Source organism: Panthera onca, chromosome A2 (genome assembly GCF_046562875.1).
Source record: "Panthera onca isolate mPanOnc1 chromosome A2, mPanOnc1 haplotype 2, whole genome shotgun sequence".
Classification (NCBI taxonomy): Eukaryota; Metazoa; Chordata; class Mammalia; order Carnivora; family Felidae; genus Panthera; species Panthera onca.
In genome coordinates this window covers 65,670,816-65,693,201 of record NC_138340.1, presented here as the reverse complement: position 1 = coordinate 65,693,201, position 22,386 = coordinate 65,670,816, and the positions used below count along the sequence as shown (strand labels likewise).

The 22,386-nt window shown below is 48.4% G+C and overlaps 1 protein-coding gene across 8 annotated transcripts in view; it reads left to right on the top strand.

The window, feature by feature from the left end:
- Positions 1-22,386, top strand: part of GRB10 (growth factor receptor bound protein 10) — a 186,854-nt gene that overhangs the window by 82,273 nt on the left and 82,195 nt on the right. For 7 of the 8 annotated variants that reach the window (XM_060632134.3, XM_078442606.2, XM_060632137.3 and 4 more), the window contains one exon: positions 5,717-5,807. The exons of the other annotated variant lie outside the window; for it this stretch is intronic. In XM_060632134.3, coding sequence (XP_060488117.1) covers positions 5,717-5,807 — 91 coding nt within the window. The remainder of the gene's footprint in view (positions 1-5,716; positions 5,808-22,386) is intronic. 8 annotated transcript variants of the gene reach the window in all.

Here is a 22,386-nt window from a genome sequence, read left to right as displayed (position 1 = left end):
TTTTATTGACCTGGGAGTTTTATATACGAGCAAATGAGCCACGCTTCGAAATTTCGCTCTTACTGCTGTACTTTGTCATGCATCCCTGTCGGATTTTGACAGTCCTTGAGGTGTAGAGTTGCCAGATAAAGTATAGGATGCCCAGTTAAATTTAGACAAACTACAAAAGCTTGTTTTGTTTTGTTTTGTTTCTTTCTAGGCGAAGTCCCATGTAAGTTGAGACATACTTACACCAAAAAGCGGGTAGGGCGTCTATCTGAAATGCCGGTTTCACGGGACATCCTGTATTTTTATTTGCTAAATCTGGAAAGTTACTTGTATTCTAGAAAGATATCTCAGTGGTGTCAGGTTAGTCTAGGGCCTGAATGGGTTCAGGGGATGCCCCGGGGGCTTGTGTGTCCCAGAGGGACGGGCTGGGTGGGGCCTAGGGGGGTGGTAGGAAGGCTGACCCTCTTACCCTTGGTTTATCCTCTCCCCACGTACCTGTGGTCTGATTTCCACCAGACGGTTCACCACCAACACGTGTATTCCTAATGAGTACTAATTACTCATTTATATGTAAGTAAATGCTATAGAAGAGAATTTAAAAAAAAATTTAACATTTATTTTTGAGAGAGAGAGAGACAGAGTGTGAGTGGGGGAGGGGCAGAGAGAGAGGGAGACACAGAATCAGAAGCAGGCTCCAGGCTCTGAGCTGTCAGCACAGAGTGCGACGCGGGGCTCGAACTCACGAACTGTGAGATCATGACCTGAACCAAAACCAAGAGCCAGATGCTTAACCTACTGAGCCACCCAGGCACCCCATTCTTTTCTTTTCTTTTCTTTTCTTTTCTTTTCTTTTCTTTTCTTTTCTTTTCTTTTCTTTTCTTTCTTTCTTTCTTTCTTTCTCTTTCTTTCTTTTTCTTTTTAACATTAATTCACTTTTAAGAGAGAGAGAGCAGAGAGAGAGAGAGAGACAAAGCATGAGCAGGGGAGGGGCAGAGAGAGGGGGAGACCCCAAATCCAAAGCAGGCTCCAGGCTCTGAGCTGTCAGCACAGAGCCCGATGTGGGGCTCGAACCCATGAACCATGAAATCATGACCTGAGCCGAAGTCGGCTGCTTAACTGAGCCACCCAGGCACCCCCAGAAGAGATGTTTTAATAATTTAAGCAAACTCTGGAAGCAATTCTAGAAGAAAATGAGGAATTCATGTAAAAGGAAGAGGAGGACGAGCGTGTGCCCCTGGAAATGTGTCAGAAGATGTGATACAGAGAGTGTGGCCGGGGCTCAGGAACCAGCAGATCTGGGTGGCTGAGGCTCTCACGTGTGGAGATTATAAGGTGGGATGAAGGTGACCTTCCAGCTCAGGCAAAAGGGCAGAGCGAACTGGGGCCAGTATCTGGTCTCACTGCGTCCTTTCCACCAAAATAAACGTCCGAGACAGGGATGAGTCAGAGTACATCAAGTCAGAAAAGGGACCAAGTAGAACATACATGGATGCTCTCCAGATTCCTTGAGAGAGGGCAAGGGCAGTTATCAAGCTGGCAGCAGTGAATTGAAAAGAAAAGGTCAGGGCACTTGCCTACCTTGAACTGAACTTGTGAGAATCAAAAGTATAGTTAAAACGGCAGACAGGATGGGAAAAGCATTTGCTGCGAATAGCAGTCAGCTGTGTTTCTTACCACATGAAGAGCTCATCCTGGAAGGATTTGAGGAATAAACCAGAGTTTCCAGTGGGCGGAGGAATCCACAGGCCACCCTGGGGGGTGCTCTCCCAAGCCTTGGGCCCTGGCTTTACACTTCAGGGTGTAAACAAACCTTCTGCCAATAAACCTTCTGGAGGGGGGTCATTTAACGCATTTTCCAGATGAACCAGTCGACTCAGACTCCAGGTAACTGGCCCCAAGGAGCTCAGCTCCCGAGGGGTGGGTGGGCTGTGGCTCGCCCGGAAAGCCCCGGTGCCCTCGGTCTAGCTGACCTGTCTGAGGGTAGTCCAGAAGAAGAAAGAGAAAGGCCTAATGAGCTATGAGAAATGGTCAACTTCGGCATTTAAGACCTGCACCAAAAACTACAGGCCGAGGCCACGGTTTACCTCCGGCATTGGCCAGAAAAAAATTCCAGAAAAATCACCAGTGTCAGCGCGCCACAGATATTATGAAGTGGGCGGTTCTCTGTTTTGGGTGGAAGGGTAAAGCTATACAGACAAGAGTTTCACAGAATGTATCTAGATTCAAAAACAAGAATGCGCATGAAACCTTTGGCCCGGTGGTTCTGTTTTCAGGGATCTGATGCAAATAATCAGAAATGTGGACAGTTTTATGCACAGAAGTGTTTCTTGGATTGTTGTTTGATGCTGAGATTTGCAAGTGGCTGCAGGTGTTCACTAGAGTAGTTTGGAATCTGAAAACAGTATTTACCAAGGCTTTCAAATACCATCTTGTACGGGTGCCTGGGTGGCTTAGTTAAGTGTCCGACTTTGGCTCAGGTCGTGATCTCACTGTTTGTGGGTTCGAGTGCTGCGTCCGGCTCTGTGCTGATGGCTTAGAGCCTGGAGCCTGCTTCAGATTCTGTTTCCCTCTCTCTCTGCCTCTCCCCTGCTCATCCTCTCTCTCTCTCTCTCTCTCTCAAAAATAGACATTAAAAAAAATAAAATAGGGGCCCCTGGGTGGCTCAGTTGGTTGGATGTCTGACTTCAGCTCAGGTCATGATCTCACAGTTTGTGGGTTCGAGCCCCGTGTCGGGCTCTGTGCTGACAGCCCAGATTATGGAGCCTGCTTCCGATTCTGTGTCTTTCTCTCTCTCTGCCCCTCCCCTGCTCACATTCTGTCTCTGGAAAAAATAAATAAACATCAAAAAAAAAATTTAAAAAAAAAAGCATCTTGTAGTGTTAACCGGGGAGGGGAAGGCAGCAGAACCCCAAATCATTGACCCCGTGTGATTTCCAGTGTCTGGCCGTGCACAGTAGTGGTGCAGGGTCCACAGGAGAGCTATCACTTACCCCACCTGCCGTCGTGGGATTCAGGTTCATTTTTATTTTCCATCTGCTCTGTGCTTCCCCAAAACGTACCTGCTTGTTTTACAATTTGGGAATGAAAGAAAAAATACGTATCCCGATGGCAAAGAGCCGGCTGGATGGGGAAATGCCGGCTGAAATGGCAGACACTAGCGGAGGGGGAGGGGTGAACCCGGAAGGGGAGGCTTTGCTGCATTTGGGGGTCGAGGGTACCACCTTGTGCACTAACCCCAACAGCCCAGTTCCGTCCTCAGCACCTCAGTGGGGCTTCTGGTGGTATCCTCTTGTCTCCAGACTTTGTGTCCTCCAGACCAGCCCATCTCTTCTTTTCTAATCAGAAACTTCCGTTTGTGCTTGCTTTCTTTCTTTCTCGTTTATTTATTTTAATGTTCGTTTATTTTTGAAAGAGACAGAGCACGAGCAGGGGGAGGGGCAGAGAGAGAAGGAGATGCAGAATCCGAAGCAGGCTCCAGGCTCCGAGCTGTCAGCACAGAGCCCGACGCAAGGGTCAAACTCAGGAACCATGAGATCATGACCTGAGCCGAAGTCAGACGCCCAACCCTCTGAGCCACCCAGGCGCCCCAGAAACCCGTTCTTAACTAACCGTATGCTCACCAGTATGGAATGGATTAATGTCACTTGAAGGACTAAAGTCAGGTTGCACACCCGCCTAGGGGAGTGGTCCAGGGCTTGGAAGTGCTGATTGAGATGCTCCGTTGCCATGGGAGATTTCAGAAAGATAGGCTCAAATTCAGTAACGTGTGTCCTTTGATTCTGAATCCGTTTTTTAGGGGGATCATTTGTAACCCCATGCGGTCCAGATGTCCCCTACACGTTCTCCAAGTAATTCAAACGTCGCGCACAGACGTATCATGTTTGTGCATTTTGTCTTCTCTCTGGTAGAACAGACCGAAAACTGATAGGATCCATCCCCGGGTGAGAGGAGAGAGGTTCATTTGGATTTTTTTCTTTGTGCTTTTTTTAGCATCTAGATTTTCATAGTTAGCAGGTATTACATCTTTAAAAAAAAAAAAAAAAAAGAATGCCGTTTGTTTTGGAGGGAGAGAAGCAGTGAGAATATCCTCTCACACCTTGGGGCTTTGATCCGTTTTGCCCAGATTTTCTGGGGGAAGGGGTGACGGTGGCTGGGCCTCCCCAGGGAGTGAGTCGCGTCCTTCTAAGGGGTAGATGTTGGTGGGTTGAACCTTCTGGACTATCTCCCCAGTGCCCCCGAATCTGCCTCCCCAGCTCTAGAGAGCGGCCCCCAGCACTGCATTGACCACACCCACACGTGTATACGTGTCAGTCGGCGTGCACACGGTGGAGGGTGTAGAGTATCGCCCATCCGTTTCTATGCTCCCAGGCTCTGGACAGGCAGCCACTTGCTGGGGGAACATTCGGGTGATAAAGCAACTTCCTCAAAATGTGAATGAGTTTCTTGGGCAGCTTGGTGGGAAGGCACTTGGGATCTAAAAGCCCCACTGCCTGGGTTCTAATCCCCGGGATGCCCCTTCCCAGCAGGGGTAGTAAGGTGGACATAACCTTCCTGAGCCTCAGTGTTTTCATCTGTAAAGTGGGAGTCCCGCTGGCAGTGTAGGCTCTGTGCACAGTGGCTGGTGCAGGTGCCCAGGCACGTGGAACATTCCACCCGAGGCAGTCTGCGGTTCCTCTGCAGAGGTAGGGATGAGGTTGATGAATTTGGCTGTTATTTTTGCCAACATATTATTACTCTTAGAGCCGATGTGTTTTGCAGACAGAGTTCTAAAAGCTAATTACAGAGGTAATACATGTGCATGGTCAAAATTTCTTAAATCTGGAAGAGAAATTTGACCTCTTTCCACCCCAGGTTAATTCCTGCTAGTATTTTGTTACAAGCGTGTAAATCTTAAAGGACCCGTTTTCTTTGCCCGTATTTTAATGCGTCTTTCATTGGCTTGGTTCTGAGTCTCATGAAGACATTTTGCTAGAGTTGTGGAGCTGGTCGTAATATTGCTGTTGTAACTTTTGCCTAAGATTGTTGTCCTCATCTTGACATCTTAAAAAATGCCACCGAGCCCTCCCGCTTGGTAGAGGGGGGCCAATTATAAGGCAGACTCTGGATGTTTCCGTACCAGATAACAGACCGCCTGGGGCTTGATTACCAGTAATTGTTGCAGAAAATGCGTGTGCTCCCTGGAATGCTAATTATTTATATTCATTGCTTAAATCCAGCGGTTGACAGTAATTCTTTTTGAGTTGCTCTTCAGGCAAAGCAGTTGAAGCCAGAAACAGAGAGTAACTTCTGTCCTGACTCCCTTGCTAAACAGAGTGGTACCTTCTCACGATTAACTTCCTTATGTTATGTTATGTTATGTTATGTTATGTTATGTTATGTTATGTTAAAAATGTTTATTTATTTTTGAGAGAGAGAGAGGAGAGACAGAGTGCAAGCTGGGGAGGGAGGGAGACACAGTACCCGAAGCAGGCTCCTGGCTGCAAGCTGTCAGCACAGAGCCCGACGCAGGGCTTGAACCCACGAACCACGAGATCATGACCTGAGCCGAAGTCGGACGCTTAACCGACTGAGCCACCCAGGGGCCCCATCCGGTGTACTTTAAACAACTGTCCTTGAGAACTAGAAAGGTAAAGAAATTGAAGAAACAGGAAGAAGGCAATGCGAGCCATGGTGGATGTGGATAAGTGTGAACTTTTGACCGAAGCCTTTGTGTTCCTATCTTCTGCAGGACCAGGTGGAGCAGACACCCCCCGTCAGCCCACGAGACCTGGCAGGACCTGGCTTCCCAGCGCAGCCTGACCGGCTCACCAATCACCAGGGTAAGAAACGACAAAATCATGGTGACCCAGATGCCCTACCTTCCGACTGTGACTTTGCCACGTGCTGGGGCTCTGTATGCCAAGAAATCGTTCCTGCCCCTCATCCGAGAAGATTCTGGCCTTGGCTCTTCTCCCCTTTAAGGAAAACAAATTCAAAAACAGGGGAAAAAAATGCGTGGCTGTGAGATCTTCATTTACAGGTGTCTCCTGCTTTTGGAAAGTCCGTTTTCCACTAGTTCGCTTTTGCGAAAGACCTACCCCCATACTTGTCTTTGCTAACTGAAAGCGATCCTCCAAAGAGGATTTCCGCTTGGACAAAAAAGGACTCGGTGTTCCTTTTGCAGGGAGCCAGTATTGTGTGGGACAGTGGCCCCGCCACGCCCCTGTCCCCTAGCTCTACCCTGCGCTAAAGCATCCGGCCATCAGAGCCTTGAGCTGTGAGCCTCTCTGTGTCTTCCCTCCATTTATGTCGTCCGTCCGGAAGCAAGATGTGTCTTAAGCTATTGGAGAAGGCAGAGAGGTGATTTTTGGTGCTTGGAACACTCACAGGGTTTGTCATATAAATTAACGGTAGCGAGGGGAAAGCTGTCTTTCTGTTCAGTGGGCAAAACTTCACAGTCAGTTCTACGGAGATTTATCTAAGGATGCAACTTAAGGGCAACTTGATGTTACCTATCCAGGGCTCCTCCATGGTGAAATCTTGTGGATTTTGGCACTCTTTTTTTCATGTTTATTTGCTTTTCAGAGAGAGTGTGTGCCCAAGTGGGGGAGGGGCAGAGAGCAAGGGAGACACAGAATCTGAGCTGTTAGCCCAGAGCCCGAAGTGGGATTGCAACCCACGAGCCGCGAAATCATGACCTGAGCCGAAGTTGGAGGGCTTAACCGACTGAGCCACCCAGGCACCCTGATTTTGGCATTTTCATATTTGCACTTAGGCTAGTTTTGTGTGTCTGTGCTCTTGGTAATTCTCCACCTTTCTGTGATTTCTTCTGTTCCCCTTGTGTTAATTTCTGATGGGATCATCGTAGAAAAGAAAGGACAGGGGTTAAAAGCAAATTGGGTCTTAGGGATACATGCTTTGATATGGGGCGGGCAGCCCAAGAAGGGACCCAGTCTGGTTTGGGGGGAGGGACCAGGAAAAAGGCACATGACTCACGGTGTGGATTCCTACAGAAGTTAAGTCCAATAAATTGTAGGGTTTAGAGGTGGGAGGAATTAGAATAATCAGGTTTTTTAAATTGCTTAAGCAGAAAGAGGATGGAATGTTGCAAAAATAAAAGCTGGGAGCTTCATAGGAAGTCAAAGAGATGTTTCCTCAAGTGTTAGAAGATTCATAAAACAGTCAGGCTTTTCTGTGTCAGGCACACTTTCCTGGTCGTCTTTTAAAAAACTTGTAACAAGAAAGAGGAATATCGTTAATGTTGGTTTTGAAACTTTGGAAAATTTTAATTTATTACATTGCACTGCTTAGCAGTGGTCTCATTTAAGGTGAAATAATCTAAGTTTTGGTATTAATGTTCATACACAAGTCTACGTCAACGCTTTAGTCAAGAAAATTGACTAGATAGGAAATTTACACAGAAGGAGCTTATTTATTTAGTTTTAAATTATTTATGTTGAGAGAGAGTGTGTACGTGTGCAGGCGAGGGGCAGAGAGAGAGAGAGAATCCCAAGCAGGCTCCACACTGTTATTTGCAGAGCCAACACGGGACTCGGTCTCACAAACCGTGAGATCGTGACCTGAGCCGAAGTCAGATACTTAACTGACTGAGCCACCCAGGTGCCCCAGAACTTTTTTTTTTTCCTTTTTAACGTTTCTCTGTTTATTTTGAGAGAGAGAGCAAGAGTGGGGGAGGGACAGAGAGAGAGGGAGACAGAGAGTCCCAAGGAGGCTCCGTGCTGTCAGCACTGAGCGCCACATGGGGCTCGATCCCACAAAAATGTGAGACCGTGACCTGAGCCAAAGTCGAAACCGTGAGCGTCTGCTCAACCGACTAAGCCACCCAGGCGCCCCTTGAAAGAACTTTTTGAAGCTTAAAGCTTCTTTAAGTTTTGACGACATCCAAGGTGTACTTTCAAGCATCCTGTAGATGTCACGCCTGCTCGGGTGGTGGCAGGGAGGGCTGCGCACCGAAGGCAGGGTGGGCTCCGCGTGGAACAGAGCAGATCCCCTCTCCTGCTCCGGAGCTCCGCAGCCCATAGTTGAAGCTGAGGGTCTGATGTGTCCCTGCACCTGAAGCAGGGTCTCAGGGAATGAATGAACGCATCTCCACCTGTGACATTGAACACCTTTCCCTCCGCTCCTCAGTAATTCTGCACACAGAGCTTGTAAAACAGGACAGTCAGAAGGACTCAGCCTGGCTGCACCGCAGGACGGGTGATTCTCCATCTCCTACTGAGAAGTGAGCCACCCAAGTCAGCAGGTCACGTTTCCATACGCAGCGAAGAGAAGTCTATCAAAGGCTTCGAGGGAAGCGTGTGTGTCACACTCAGGGCGGTGAATGACAGAAGAGTGTCATGAAGGACCGGACACCGTGACGCTACGATGGGAAGAAATGACAGAAACAGGTGGGTGTGAGGAGCCCACGTGTTGGAAGTGAGCTGTTACACCAACAGTTATTGGCATTTTAATATTTTACTGTTTACTTATTTTGGAGACAGAGAGAGGGTGAGAGCTGGGGAGGGGCAGAAAGAGGGAGACACAGAATCCGAAGCAGGATCCAGGCCCTGAGCTGTCAACGCAGACCCCGACGCGGGGCTCGAACTCACTAACCGTGAGATCGTGACCTGAGCTGAAGTCGGACGCTTAACCGACCGAGCCACCGGGCGCCCCAGAGGGTGCTCAGAGAACTCAAAGGAAAGGGGAAGGTTAATCCACATCTAAAAGCATTTAGCAAGAATCTAGAAAACGGAGGACAAAGAGAAGATCTGCGGAGAAATGCAGACTTCCCAGTGCGTGAATGACGTTTGGACTGACAACCAACCTGGGCACAGCCGGAAAATAACACGGGGTGTTTTCAGAGGGTCGAGGGAGAAATGGCTGTCTGCCTGAAAGTGGATAGCGACATCTACTGAGAGCAAAATAAAGCTTTTTCGGGCAAACATTGAGCACATTTGTGACTGGCAATCTTCCCTGAAAGATTGATTGAAAGCTGTACTTCAGTAAGATAAGGCCGGGAGTGTAGGGAACAGTAGTAAGGTTAAACTGAACGTTGGATGATAATTAGACCCTGGGAGCACACACACGCATGCGTGCGTGTGTGTGTGTGTGTGTGTGTGTGTCTGTCTTGTGAGGTTTGTTCCGTGAGTGATTCTGTCATCATAAGACCCCAGTTGGGGGAAGTAGAATGTAAAACGATTTGAGGCTACGTTAAGAAAAAGTATACTAAGTTACGTACGTATTTTAAAATCTTAGCTGGATCTAAAACACGGATTGTAACTAATGAAAGAATATGCGTAAAATCTGTACTCGTAACCTAGCAGAAGAAGATATAAGGGAATCTGTATTTAATAAAAACAACCGACATCACTGGGAAAGGAGGAAAAACAGGATGTGAAGAATAAAAAGGATGTCAGGCAGAAAATACTAAATAAGATTGTAGGAGTAATTCCAAGGATATCTGTTAACAGTATTAACAAGCCCCGATTGGTAGAAATACGTAGAACCCTGCATCCAACAGATAGACTCTTGATTCTTTTCTTTTTAAAACATTTTTTTTAATGTTTATTTATTTTTGAGAGAGAGTGCGTGAGTGGGAGAGGGCTAGAAAGAGGGAGACAGAGGATCTGAAGCAGGCTTCACACAGTGAGTGCAGAGCCCGTTGCAGGGCTTGAATTCATGAACTGTGAGATCATGACCTGAGTCAAAATCAAGAGTCGGCAGCTTAGGGGCACCTGGGTGGCTCAGTTGGTTAAGCGTCTGACTTCAGCTTAGATCATGACCTCGTGGTTTGTGAGTTCAAGCCCCACGTCGGGCTCTGTGCTATCAGCTCAGAGCCAGGAGCCTGTTTCGGATTCTGTGTCTCCCTCTCTCTCTCTCTCCCTCCCCCACTCATTCTCTGTCTCTCTCTGTCCTCAAAAAATGAATAAACACTAAAAGAAAAAAATTTTAAGAGTTGGCAGCTTAACCAACTGAGCCATCTGGTTGCCCCCTCTTGATTATCTTCTAAAATCTGTGTAACTTTTTAAAAAGTTGACCACATAGGGGCACCTGGGTGGCTCATTCGGCTAAGCATCCCACTCTTATTCTCAGCTCAGGTCTTGACTTCAGGATTCTGAGTTCAAGCCCCACACTGGGCTCCACACTGGGCATGAAGCCTACTTAAAAAATTTTTTTTCAAGTTAACCACGTATGGAAAACTGCACTAAAGTTTTTAAATTTTTAAAAAAATATTTATTTTTGAGAGAGAGAGAGAGAGAGAGAGAGCGTGCCCATGAGGGGGAGGGGCAGAGAGAAAAGGAGACACAGAATCCAAAGCAGGCTCTAGGCTCTGAGCTGTGGGCACAGAGCCTGATGTGGGGCTCGAACTCACGATCCATGAGATCGTGGCCTGAGCCAAAGTTGGATGCTTTTAGGCGCCCCTAAAACACTAAATTTTAAGTGATCCATGTCATGCAAGCCACGTTCTTTGACCCAGTGTGATTAAATCAGAAGTCAACAGAAAAAGTTCCAAACAAAATGTGTAATCTGTGTGGAAACTTTAAAACACACTGTTACCCGACTCCTGGGTTACAGAGAAACTCACAATGAAAATACCAGTTAGTCATTTAGAATTGAATGTAAAATGAGTGTACTTGCAGGTAGGAAGTTGTATGTTGCTGCTAAATTGTATTTGAGACTCCATTTCTAATCTTGGAAGAGAAACGGAAATTAGGAACATCAAAGATGGATAACGCTAAGGAACGTAGAAGGAGTAGTTACAAAAATTAAGATCAGAAATTATGAGAATGGTGAAGAAAGTATCAATGGGTAGGGACCAAGCGAAATGTTAGTCTTTTGCAAAATCTGGCGAAACTGTGAACCTCTAGTAGAGTCCCTCAGGAGGGAGAAGGCACACAGGAAAACCACGCGAAGAGCGCGTCAGAGTTCAGACAAGAAAACCACGAACGACTTCATGCCTGTAAATGTGAAAATAGGGGCGAAATGGATAAAGGGTCTCAGCAACAAAGACAAAATTGCAACACCCAGTGCTGACAGCGATGTAGAGCAACAGAAACTCTCATTGCTCTTGGGAATGCAAAATGGCGCAGCCGCTTTTGGAGGGCAGTCTGTCGGTTTCTTACAAAACTCAGCTTGCTCTTGCCGTATGACCCAGCAGTTGTGCACCTCGGTGTTTACCCAGAACAGCTGAAGATTTAGGTCCACGCAGAAGCCAACCCAGCGATGCATGTAGCTGCCTTCTTCGTCATTGCCAAAGCTCAGAAGCAACCAAGACGTCCTCCGTTAGATGGATGGATGAATAAACTGGTGCATCCAGACAGTGGAATATTCCTCAGCACTAAGAAGAGGTGAACTATCAAGCCATGGGAAGACAGGGAGGAGGCCGGGCCGCACGGTACTGTGTGAAAGGAGCCCGCCTGAAAAGGTGACATGCTGATAGGATTCCAATTCCGCGATATTCTGGAAAAGGAAAAACTACGGAGGTGGTAAAAAGACCAGTGGTTGCCCGGGATGGTGACAGAAAAATCTTCTCTGGGTGGAGCAGAGAAGATTTAGGGCAGTGACAGTACTGACGTTATAAAGACATATGATGTTACCAGGATGGGTATGGCTGTGCAGGTCCCCATATGGCATGCACACTACCAGGAGCGAACCCTAGGTCAGCCGTGGACTTCGGATGGTTATGGTGTATAAGCATAGGTTTGTCCGTGGTAAAAATGTACCATTTCAGTGAGTGATACTGACCAGCGGGGAGGCTCTGCATGTGGGGGGGGGGGGGGGGCAGTAGGTTTATGGGAAATCTCCATACTCTCCTCTGAATTTTGTCGTAAACCTAAAACTGCTCTAAACAAAGTCTTTAAAAAAAAAAAAAACAACACCACCAAACTGACACCATTAGAAAGAAAAACTAACCTAGAGGTTACCTAAGAAAATCAAGAGTATTTCTCCTGCACGGCGTGCAGGGAATGTTCCGTGACGTGACCTAATGTATAGCTCTGTGAGTAGCGTAGACAGCACTCAGAAGTTTTAGGTAGAGACATCGGAAGAAATAAGAATAGTTGAAAGAGGAAAACAAAATGAAACAGTTTGACTCTTGGCAGAACACAAAATCTTAATAAAGAAATAACTCAGAAGAATGGAGTCAGTAATCAGTACCACCCCCTCGAAAGGGCTCAGGGGTTTTGCAGATGAGTGTCACAAAACCTTCAAGGAGCAAATAATTGCCCTCTTTGTATGAGCTGTTGGAGAGGTAGTGCCCAGACCCTCTCCCACTCATCTTACAGTGTTTTGTAGCTTTGCAGGAGACGGTCCAAGAAATCCAGATACAGGCATATTTCACGTTACCGTACAACCACAAGGTCCACGTAAAACATTAGTCAAATTCAGCGGTCGGTCGTAAACATCGAACAAACGTTATGACCAAGTTGGGTTTATTATGATTGTGCAAGGGTGCTTTACCATCGTTACATGATGAAGACTTTATAACACGTTCAGAGATTTAAGGGGAAAAAATGGGCATCTCACCAGTGACCACAAGAACATATACAATTCTCCACTCGTGCGATGCAAAAGAAACGATAAGAGAACAAAACTCTTACTGAACCAGTACTTTCAGAAACCTCCATAACCAGTTTCTAATAATATATTTGTCAAAAATGTACAGCATCTGTCATACACGCAGGAATAATATTAGAGTCATGTCCATGAAAACCTGGAATCACACTCGAGTGCCTGTTGTCAGTGGGGTCTTAGCCAGTGCAACAGAATACTAAACAAACAGAAATGACACTGAAACGGAGCAATGAAATCCATGCCTATTTGCAGATTACCCAGACAGAGAATCCGCACAGACTTACGAACTTTTAAAATGCATGAGTTCTGGGGCGCCTGGGTGGCGCAGTCGGTTAAGTGTCTGACTTCGGCTCAGGTCATGATCTCACGGTTCTTGAATTCGAGCCCCGTGTCAGGCTCTGTGCTGACAGCTCGGAGCCTGGATCCTGCTTTGGATTCTGTCTCTCTCTGTCAGAAATAAATAAAACATAAAAAAAAAATGAATGAGTTCTTCAAGCGGGGAGATACAACGTGAGATCAACAGATAAAGTGGCACAGTATCTTGTGCAACTATAGAAAACAATCAAGAGGCGTAATATAAAAAGAAATCCCACGGACAATAATAGCTAAAATCAGAAGGTATCTAGGAATAAGTTAAACTCGATTCCTTGACATTGTGTGATGTTGCTGAAGCACATAAAAAAGACGTAAATAGCTGGAGCCCTATCCCACGATCACAAATCAGAAGACTTACCTCACAGAGGTGTCACGTTATCAAATTTACCTTTAAATTTAATGCAGATGTGACCAAGTTTTGCAGAGTTTTGGTATGACTTGACAGATAGCTTCTAAGTTTCTTTTTATTTTGAAGATTTTATTTATTTTTAAGTGACCTCTATGCCCAACATGGGGCTTGAACCTACAGCCCTGAGATTATCAGTCACACTCTCCCCCGACTGAGCCAGCCGGTCTCCCTAGAGGGCTTCTAACTTTAATGTGGGCGGGTGGTAACAAGGCTTCATTAAGAGTGCTCACAATTAGGAAAGTGTGTGAATGATTCGTAGACGTAGAGACCCAAGGACCAGAACAGACAATCCCGTAAAGAGACCTACCCATTTATGGACATTCAGTGTAGCACAGAGAAGTCACAGCCGATCACGAGGACTCGCGGGGCTGGGCGAGGGTGACTGGAGGATCCCTACCCCCATACTATATCCTCAGTCATCAGTTGCCCGTCAGTTAAATCACAGAAGGTGGAAAACAGCGGTTCTAAAAAACTTAAGAGTAGGGAGAATCTTCGTGCCTCAGGCCGAGAAGGAATTTCCTCTGTCCAGCTTAGCGCAACCGTAAAGGAAAACTGATGTTTGAGGGCATTGCAAACACGCATCTGTGTAGGGACATAGCGGCATTTAAAACCCTCACCGACGTCAGCCTGGGGGGGAGAAAAATCATTGCGGTGCATTTAACGCGCGGAGTGTTAGTATCCTCGGCTTATCGCGAAAGCCCTGTCAATAGGAGAAACAGTCAACTGGGAAAACTGGCCAAAAAAGCGTGCGCAGGAGGGCACACTGTGTCTGTGTCTGACTGCGGACACTCACGTCACATGGAACGTGGCAGCGACGGAGCTGGAGAGGGAGGGGGCCGAGGCTCGAGGTCTGTGATGGGAATGGAAGGGCGCGCGCTTCTCGGTCAGGTGTGTCAGTGGGGAGCCGTCCAGCGCCCTCTGTAGGGAGCGGGCTCGGGGTCACAAGACACAGGCCTATGGGAACCTGCCGCCGACCCTGCGGGGCATCTCCGAGCCTCCCCGGCCCCCCTCTGCGGCGGACACCAGGGTCAGTGCTCGGTTCCCCGTAGCAAGATGCCCTGAGATCACATGACAGAAATTGGCAGCCATCTGGTGCCTCCTTACTGTGCAGGGCGCCCTCGGATGCTCCGATTATGGGCCTTAGGTTTGCGCCATGTGTTGGATGTCGACTCGGCGGGTCGTTCGCAAGGGACCTGCTGTGCCAGACAAAAGATTCTGTGACTTTCCTTGACCGGCCCTTTCTCTGGCAGAAAGATTTAACGCTCTTGTTTGTGTTCGCTTGCTCCTCATGTAAGCAGCTTAGTTTGGGGTGACCGTTGCTACAAACCCCTCACACTCCGGGAAGGGAGGCATTTTCCTTTGAAAAGTTGGCGGCTTGGGGCGCCTGGGTGGCTCAGTCGGTTGAGTGTCCGTCCGACTTCGGCTCAGGTCATGATCTCACGGTTCGTGAGTTCAAACGCCGCGTCGGGCTCTGTGCCGACAGCTCGGAGCCTGGAGCCTGCTTCGGATTCTGTGTCTCCCTCTCTCTCTGCCCCTTCCCCGCTCATCTTCTGTCTCTCTCTGTCTCTCAAAAATGAATAAACATTAAAAAAAAAAAAAGTTGGTGGTTTGGTAACAGCTAGAATTGTGCTTGGCTGGTTTTTTAAAGATAACCCTTTTATGGCGGTCAAATACATAGGACAGGAAAACTGTTCCTTTTAACTGTTTTTAAGTGCACAGGTCTGGCATTCATTATTTTCACACTGTTGTGCCGTTATTAGCACCGTCCGTCTCAAAAATTTTATCACCCCACACGGAAACTCTGCATGCCTCAAGGCAGTAATTCTCCCCAGCTCTTGGTAACCTCTGTTCCGCTCTGTGTGTCTACGGTTTCTGGTTACCTCACGTAAGTGGAATCACAGGATATTTGTTCTTTGTGCCTGGCTTATTTCGTGTAGCACGGTCTTTGGGGTTCATCCTGGCGCATCAGTTTCATTCCTTTTATGACTGAAGGCTGTTCCACAGAGCACACGCTTTATGTTGTTGGCCTAACCGTGAACGTGTGCTGGGTTACGTCCACCTGTAGCTGCAGCAGATAATACCTGCTGGGGTCCTGCTGTCCCTTCCTTTGGGTACAATTAATAATGTGGTCAAGCTTTTTCATTCTTTTCTTTTTTTTTTTTTTTTTTTTTATTTTGAGAGAGACTGAGACAGCGCAAGTGAGGGAGGAGCAGAGAGAAAGAGAGAGACGATCCCAAGCAGGCTCCATGCTGTCAGCGCAGGGCCTGGAGTGGGGCTCGATCCCACAAACCGTGAGATTGTGAGCTGAGCCAAAATGAAGAGTCAGACGCTTAACTGACTGATCACCCAGGCACCCCTGGGTCAAGTTTTTTCTTGACAATATTTTTGATAACATGAGGTGTCCGAGGATTTTAGAAGTTTGGCTTTTTCTCATTTTATTTTATTTTTAATTTTTTTAAATGTTTATTGTTATACTTGAGAGAGAGAGAAACAGAGTGCCAGCAGGGGAGGGGCAGAGAGAGAGAGGGAGACACAGAATCTGAAGTAGGCTCCAGGCTCTAAGCTGTCGGCGCAGAGCCCGACGCGGGGCTTGAACCCATGGACTGTGAGATCATGGCCTGAGCTGAAGTCGGACGCTTAACTGACTGAGCCACCCAGGCGCCCTGGCTTTTTCTCATTTTAAACAAGTTGTTTCTGACAGCTGTCACTGCTCACTGCAGACGCTGAACTGAGCGACCACTCTCACCAGAGCACAGCTGAGCAAAGGTGGCCCAAAGAGCTGGGAGATGTTTCGCGTCCGCTTGTGGAGGGCGCTACAGTTGCCTGCGTGTTCGTTTCCAGACCGTGGTCCATTTGGAGACGGGGATATGTGTGCATCACGGTGAAGCCTCTGAAGATGTATTTAAACCATTGCCCATGGCCCCTGGAGTCCTACATCAAGGGACCCAGCGCCTCCCGTGGAGACCCCAGACCCCAGCCCTCGGCTCCTTAAAAGGAGCAGTGCCTTTCCACCCCGGCCTTTCGCACTCCTGTCCAACCTGTCACGGCTACTGGCTGTAGCTTCTTCTCTTGGTTGTCCGTAAGCCAGAAGGATGGTTGTTAGCACGCAGTTTCAACGTGCAGAACTATGTGGGGGGGGGGGGGGGGGGAGGGCTGGCTTCCTTTCCCATAACCGTGTATGTACGGAGAGCAGATGTGTCGTGGGCATATTTCAGGACCTTCCGTATCTCGTTGGATAATCGGTTTGCCGAGTGGAAGAGACCAGAATTAGAGAAGATTGTCAGTAGAGAAGGTGAAGTAGGTCGAGAAAGATTGTTGTGTTTTGTTTCCTCCCCTGCGGGGAGCCACGGCAAATGTCACAGATGTTGGGGGCGGCCAGGCTTTGGACCAGTTATTCCCTGTGTCTGGTTTCTTCCAGGGGGCAGGGGAGGGCCCTGAGACCGTGGGCGAGTTAGTAACCACTTTGCGGTTGAGATTCTTCAATAGCAAATACCCATCTCACATCATTACTGTGAAATACGTTTGATAGGACAGTGATAACTTGGAGTCTCACGCTTGTCCCCACGTGTCTTCGGAGTTTTCACTGTCATCGGAGCCACATAGGGGAAACTGAGCCGGAGATGTTTGGTAACTTGCCCAGAAGTGACAGAGAAGTCACACACTGGTAAAATCGGAATCAAAGCCAAGTCCGTGCAGCTTTACGGTTGGAGGTAACTTAGGGGAAACATGTAGCATGTGCCTGTACATATAAGCTGTCCTACAAGCGTTACTTTATGTACCATATTTACCCCTTTCTCCCGAGATCGTGCGTTTCTTGACGGTAGGAACCATGTCTGACTGATCCTGAAGGTTTTGCGATAGTGCTTTGTATTTAATAGTTAATATTTAATTTTTTTTTAACATTTATTTATTTTTGAGACAGAGACAGAGCATGAACGGGGGAGGGGCAGAGAGAGAGGGAGACACAGAATCTGAAACAGGCTCCAGGGTCTGAGCGGTCAGCACAGAGCCCGACGCGGGGCTCGAACTCGCATACCGCGAGATCGTGACCTGAGCCGAAGTCGGACGCTTAACCGACTGAGCCACCCAGGCGCCTCTTTAATAGTTAATATTTAAAGAATGACTGAACTCACATGCCATAGATGCGTGTGGCTTCCAGAAAGGTCCTGCGTTCCTGCCCCTTCCCTCCACGTGGGAAGTCCTGGTAATTCCAGGCACCTGAGATGAGAAGAAGTTAATGAAGACCTTCCTTTCGTGTGGTGCCATTTAGGAGGTGACAGGAGAGCTTGGGTTGGGATGACAAAGGACGAAATCAGAAAGTCAGCTGAGAAGACCGTGTGGCTCCTGCTGACCGTAGCTTTTGGACCAAGCTCGAGTCGTGGTTCATTGGATGCCCTCTTCCCTACTTCTCCTTTTACTGTGTTATCCACGAGAATATCGTTGACGTTCTACCCGTTTCACACACGCGCACATGTGCATGCACACATAAAAGTAACTCTTCATAGTGTCATTTCCTCACAGGAAAACAGTGCTGCCCCCTAAAGATAAAGTTCTCTTTCTCCCATTCCCATTCCTGAATAGTAATGAACATTGGCCTCTGCTTGGACATTGAAGCCAAAAAGTGATTATAATTTTGATTTCTTTTTCTCTCCCTCCATGCCTAATCACCTTCTATTAGGGCTGATATGCCAAAAGGCTAGGAGGAAAATCCTCCCTAATCCTTCTCCCACAAAATGACATCTTTCCGCCTTTTGGAATACATTCGGGCCACATCTAATAATTGCGTTTGCCCACGTGATTAATGCTGCTTCTGCAGGATCCGTCTAAATAAATGACTGTAATGCTTATGGTCCTTCAGAAAGGTCATGATTTCTTGCCTCTACCCTCTGTGTCTTAACATGTTTAGGTGACCTTCCTGTTGTAAAAACAGGTTCTTAATCTGTTAACCAGTGAATCGACCTAACTGTGCTATGCGGTGGGCACTGTTGTTAACCCATATTTACAGGGGAGGAAACCGAGGCTCAGAGGCCAGAAAAGCCACCCAGATCACCCCCAAATGGCTGGCGGAGCCTGTGTGTCCCCGCAGGTGGGCTGCAGCATTGGTGTCTGCCACCCCCCGGCCGCCCTCCGTCCTTCACAGTCCGCTCATGCCTTCCTGACCTTCTGACCCCCTTAGATTTTTCAGTGGGTCAACCTGAGATGATAGCGGTGGGGACCGAATCCCCCTGGTCTCGGAAGCAGCCAAATCGGTTGGACCCCTGCCGCCGCCTCCCCTGTCCTGAACCTGTGCTCACTTTATCCTTTGCGCTTGGAACAGTCCAGGTGTTCACGAGGAGCACAGAACAAAGAGGCACCGAGGTGCCCGCTGGCCCCGCCTTTCCCAGCGGCAGGCGAGCCCAGACTCGACCTCCCCTTCCCGGTTCCCGTGTGGAACCGACACGCTCATGTTTCACGTTTCCTTAGTTGTCAGGATGCTCGCCGCTCGAGAGCGGGCTTCATCCCTGAAGTCCTTGTGTTCTTCTCGCCTTCGCTTTTCTTCCTCGAGCTCCTTACCTTTCCTGTTTCTCACGTTCATTCAACAAAAATCTGTTACCTGTCCAGACCACGTCAGGCACAGGGGACACAGTGGTGAGCAGTGAGTTTTTAATTTATCGCTCATAGAACACACGGATCTTTTCGTCCAAGGAAGCGTAAATCCCATTTTTGGAAGTGGTGGGTCCAACTTAGATATAGTTCATTATTAAGATCAGTGATGAAAGAGTATCTTTAGATCTCCCTTAGGTAGAGAACTAGAATACGCTCTCTCCTAAAGTCTGACATACCCTTTTCCGCTATATTACGCTTTACTTAAATTAACTTATTTTTTAAAAAAAAATTTAAAGGGAGACGGGCAGCGGGAGAGGGGGAGAGACTCTATTTTTATCTCCCTTAGGTAGAGAACTGGAATACGCTCTCTCCTAAAGTCTGACATACCCTTTTCCGCTATATTACACTTTACTTAAATTAACTTATTTTTTAAAAAAAAATTTAAAGGGAGAGGGGCAGCGGGAGAGGAGGAGAGAATCTAGTTTTTTAATGTCTAAAAAATTTTTTTTTAATGTTTATTTATTTTTGAGAGAGAGAAACAGAGTGTGAGTGGGGAGGGACAGAGAGAGAGAGGGAGCCACAGAATCCGAAGCAGGTTCCAGGCTTTGAGCTGTCAGCACAGAGCCTGATGTGGGGCTCAAACTCCCAAACCATGAGCTCAGGACCTGAGCCGTAGCTGGATGCTTAAGTGACTGAGCCACCCAGGTGCCCCTTTAATGTTTGTTTTTGAGAGAGAGAGAGCGCACATGGGGTAAGGGCAGGGACAGAGGGCAACAGAGGATCCCAGGCTGACTCTACACTGACAGCAGTGAGCCCAATGAGGGGCTCAAACTCATGAGCTGTGAGATCATGACCTGAGCCAAAGTCGGACGCTTAACTGACTGAGCCACACCCAGGAGCCCCTGGAAGAGAGAGAGAATTCCAAGTAGGTGCCACACTCAGTGAGGAGCCCAGTGCGGGGCTCGATCCCATGACCCTGGGATCACGACCTGAGCTGAAATCAAGAGCCACATGCTCAACCAACTGAGCCACCCAGGGGCCCCTAAATTAACTTTCTGGTTTTTAAAACCTCAGTTAGCCAGCCTTCCAAGTGAACATTTTTTGGAATGAGTTATTTTTCTTAGAGAATTTTAAACGCTATCCCCAAAGGAAGCTCTCAGGCTAGAGATTTCCAGCAAGGAAAAGTGAGCCCAACCTGTTCCTCGGGACAGAACGTACTGCTGCCTTCAGAAGTCATTGAACAAGGTTGCCGGTTTCACTTTCGTTGACACGGCTAATATTATATGCCCCCCTGCCAGGTGCCCCTGTCTCTGGGTCGGCTCTCCAGACTCCCAGTTCTCCCCTGCGGGCGGGCACTGTCCACACAACGTCCGGTTAATCCTCTCTGGGGTCCTGCCACGCGCTGACGGACGCCTGAGTGGGTTAAATAGTTGGGCGCTGGCGGTGTAGCCGGGAGCCCGCCCAGTGGCCCCCGCAGAACGTGCCAGGGAGCGGTAACTGACACCCGCCAGGCCTGCATTTAGTTCTGGACCAAGAGAGACTTTAATAATAGTCCTGACCTTTCCTGGGGGTGGGGGCAGGGACTGGAGGAGGTGGGGGGCACGGGCCGTTGCTCCTTCCATCCTGTGGCTGTATTTCGAATGCATGAAGAGCAGTCCCAACCGGCCTGCGGCCTCCTTGGGTGTCAGATGGCTAAAGGCACCGTTGCCCCGGGGGGTGCTTCCCACTCAGGGGCTCCGTGTCACGAGCCCCAGCTGCTGACGCCGAGCCAGCCAGCCAGAGTCTGCATCCGGCAAAATGGTTTTTACCCACCTCGGAGCACATGGGGAACACTGGGTGACACTGGCTCCCTTACACGTCCCACTGATTGTGCCCCTGCCCATTCTCTGTGTGGCTGCCACTGGTTCTTTCATTTGGTTTTGGTTTTGTGGTGGTTTGTTTGTTTTGTTTTTGTTTTTTTTTTTGTTCTTGTTTTATCTTAAAACAGTCTGGGAAGATGATTCTGTGCCTCGGACACTTGGGTCTTTAGGTTGCTATGGGCAATTAAATCAGTTGTTGCCCTCAGATCTTCTCGCGTGTGTGTGTGTGTGTGTGTGTGTGTGTGTGTGTGTCTGTGCATGTGTGTGTGTGTGTGTGTGTATGTTTTCCTCCTGAAAACTGATCGTACCTGGTTTCGTTTCATACTTGGTCAAGTAGGTGTCTGTCTTTCCAATTTATTTCTAGGCTCCTTGAGACCAGGGGTCATGTTTTCGTTTTTTAATCTTTGGGTGGGGGGGGGGGGGAGAAAAAAACCCAAAGAGGATGTTGGATTTTTTAGCCTCACCGGGGTAGGAACTGAGGCTCCACGAATAGCTGTGTGACTTTGCGGTGGGTATTGTAACCCAGCTGAGCCTTGGTTTTCTCATCTGTGCAATGGGCTTGATAGTCTGTGGCTCGTGGGTATGGTACAGGGTTTATGAGTAATCCCAGTGAATGTTCGCATTCTGGCCCCCCACTGCCTGCACACTCTCTGAATTACTCTTTAATCAGCACACAGGGCATTGGACACAGCAGACAAGGAGTGTTTGTTCAAGGAAATACTGCGTCCCGCCTTGTCCGGGGCCCGGTGCCTGCTCCTTGGAGATGTGAACAGAGAGCCCCTGACTTGAGAAATGTATCCTTCTTGTTCCATCTGGAAATGGAGGCCCTTCCTAGTGCAGAGCCCGCTTCCCACCAAGCCTCGCTCCTCATGTTCCAGTGTCTCCGTGGGCCACACCATGGGGGAACGGGGGTGGAGGGGGGGAGCAAGGTGTGATGTACGGAGCAGCATCTTCTCCTGAGAGGTTCAGCGGCACCCACAGTTGAGCGGGGAAGCCTGAGGCTCTGGGGTGAAGTGAGAGTGTGCTTTCAAAGGGAAAGACATTGTTCAGAGCTGGATGCCCCACGCACTTCCTGGATGGGGGCAGAATTTGCATCTTTCCCTTGGCCCTTTGATCTCAGGGATGAGCCCTTAGGCCTCACGCCCTCAGGGAGGCCCACAGGGGTCCGGGTCTGGCCTGCTGGGTAAGCTTCCCGCAGAGCCCCCCTTCGGGGATACACGTCAGCCCTCCTTGGAAGCAGCCCATCTGGCCTGTATCCACCTGGCGGCTTGTGTGTAACCTGCCTGGTGGGCCTTTTTCCAAGGAGAGGAAGGGTTGGAGGCTCATTAGCCCCCAGGGAGTTTGGGAACGCTGCCTGGCTGACTTTCTAGAAAATTCTACAGCTTGATTTATGGAGGCTGGGGACTCCAGTGTTTTAGGTATTCAGCTAAAATTTACTGAGCATCTATTGTGTGCCAGGTAGGAAATTAGATGAAGCAACATAAATACGTATGGAGAGTGTAAAAACCAAGCCCACAGCCTCCCACTGTGCTCCCTCCTCCACTGTTCTCAGCCCTGAAACCTGGGTCCAGAGGGACCTTGACTTGGGGCATTAATCAGAAGGCACCGCTTAATTTC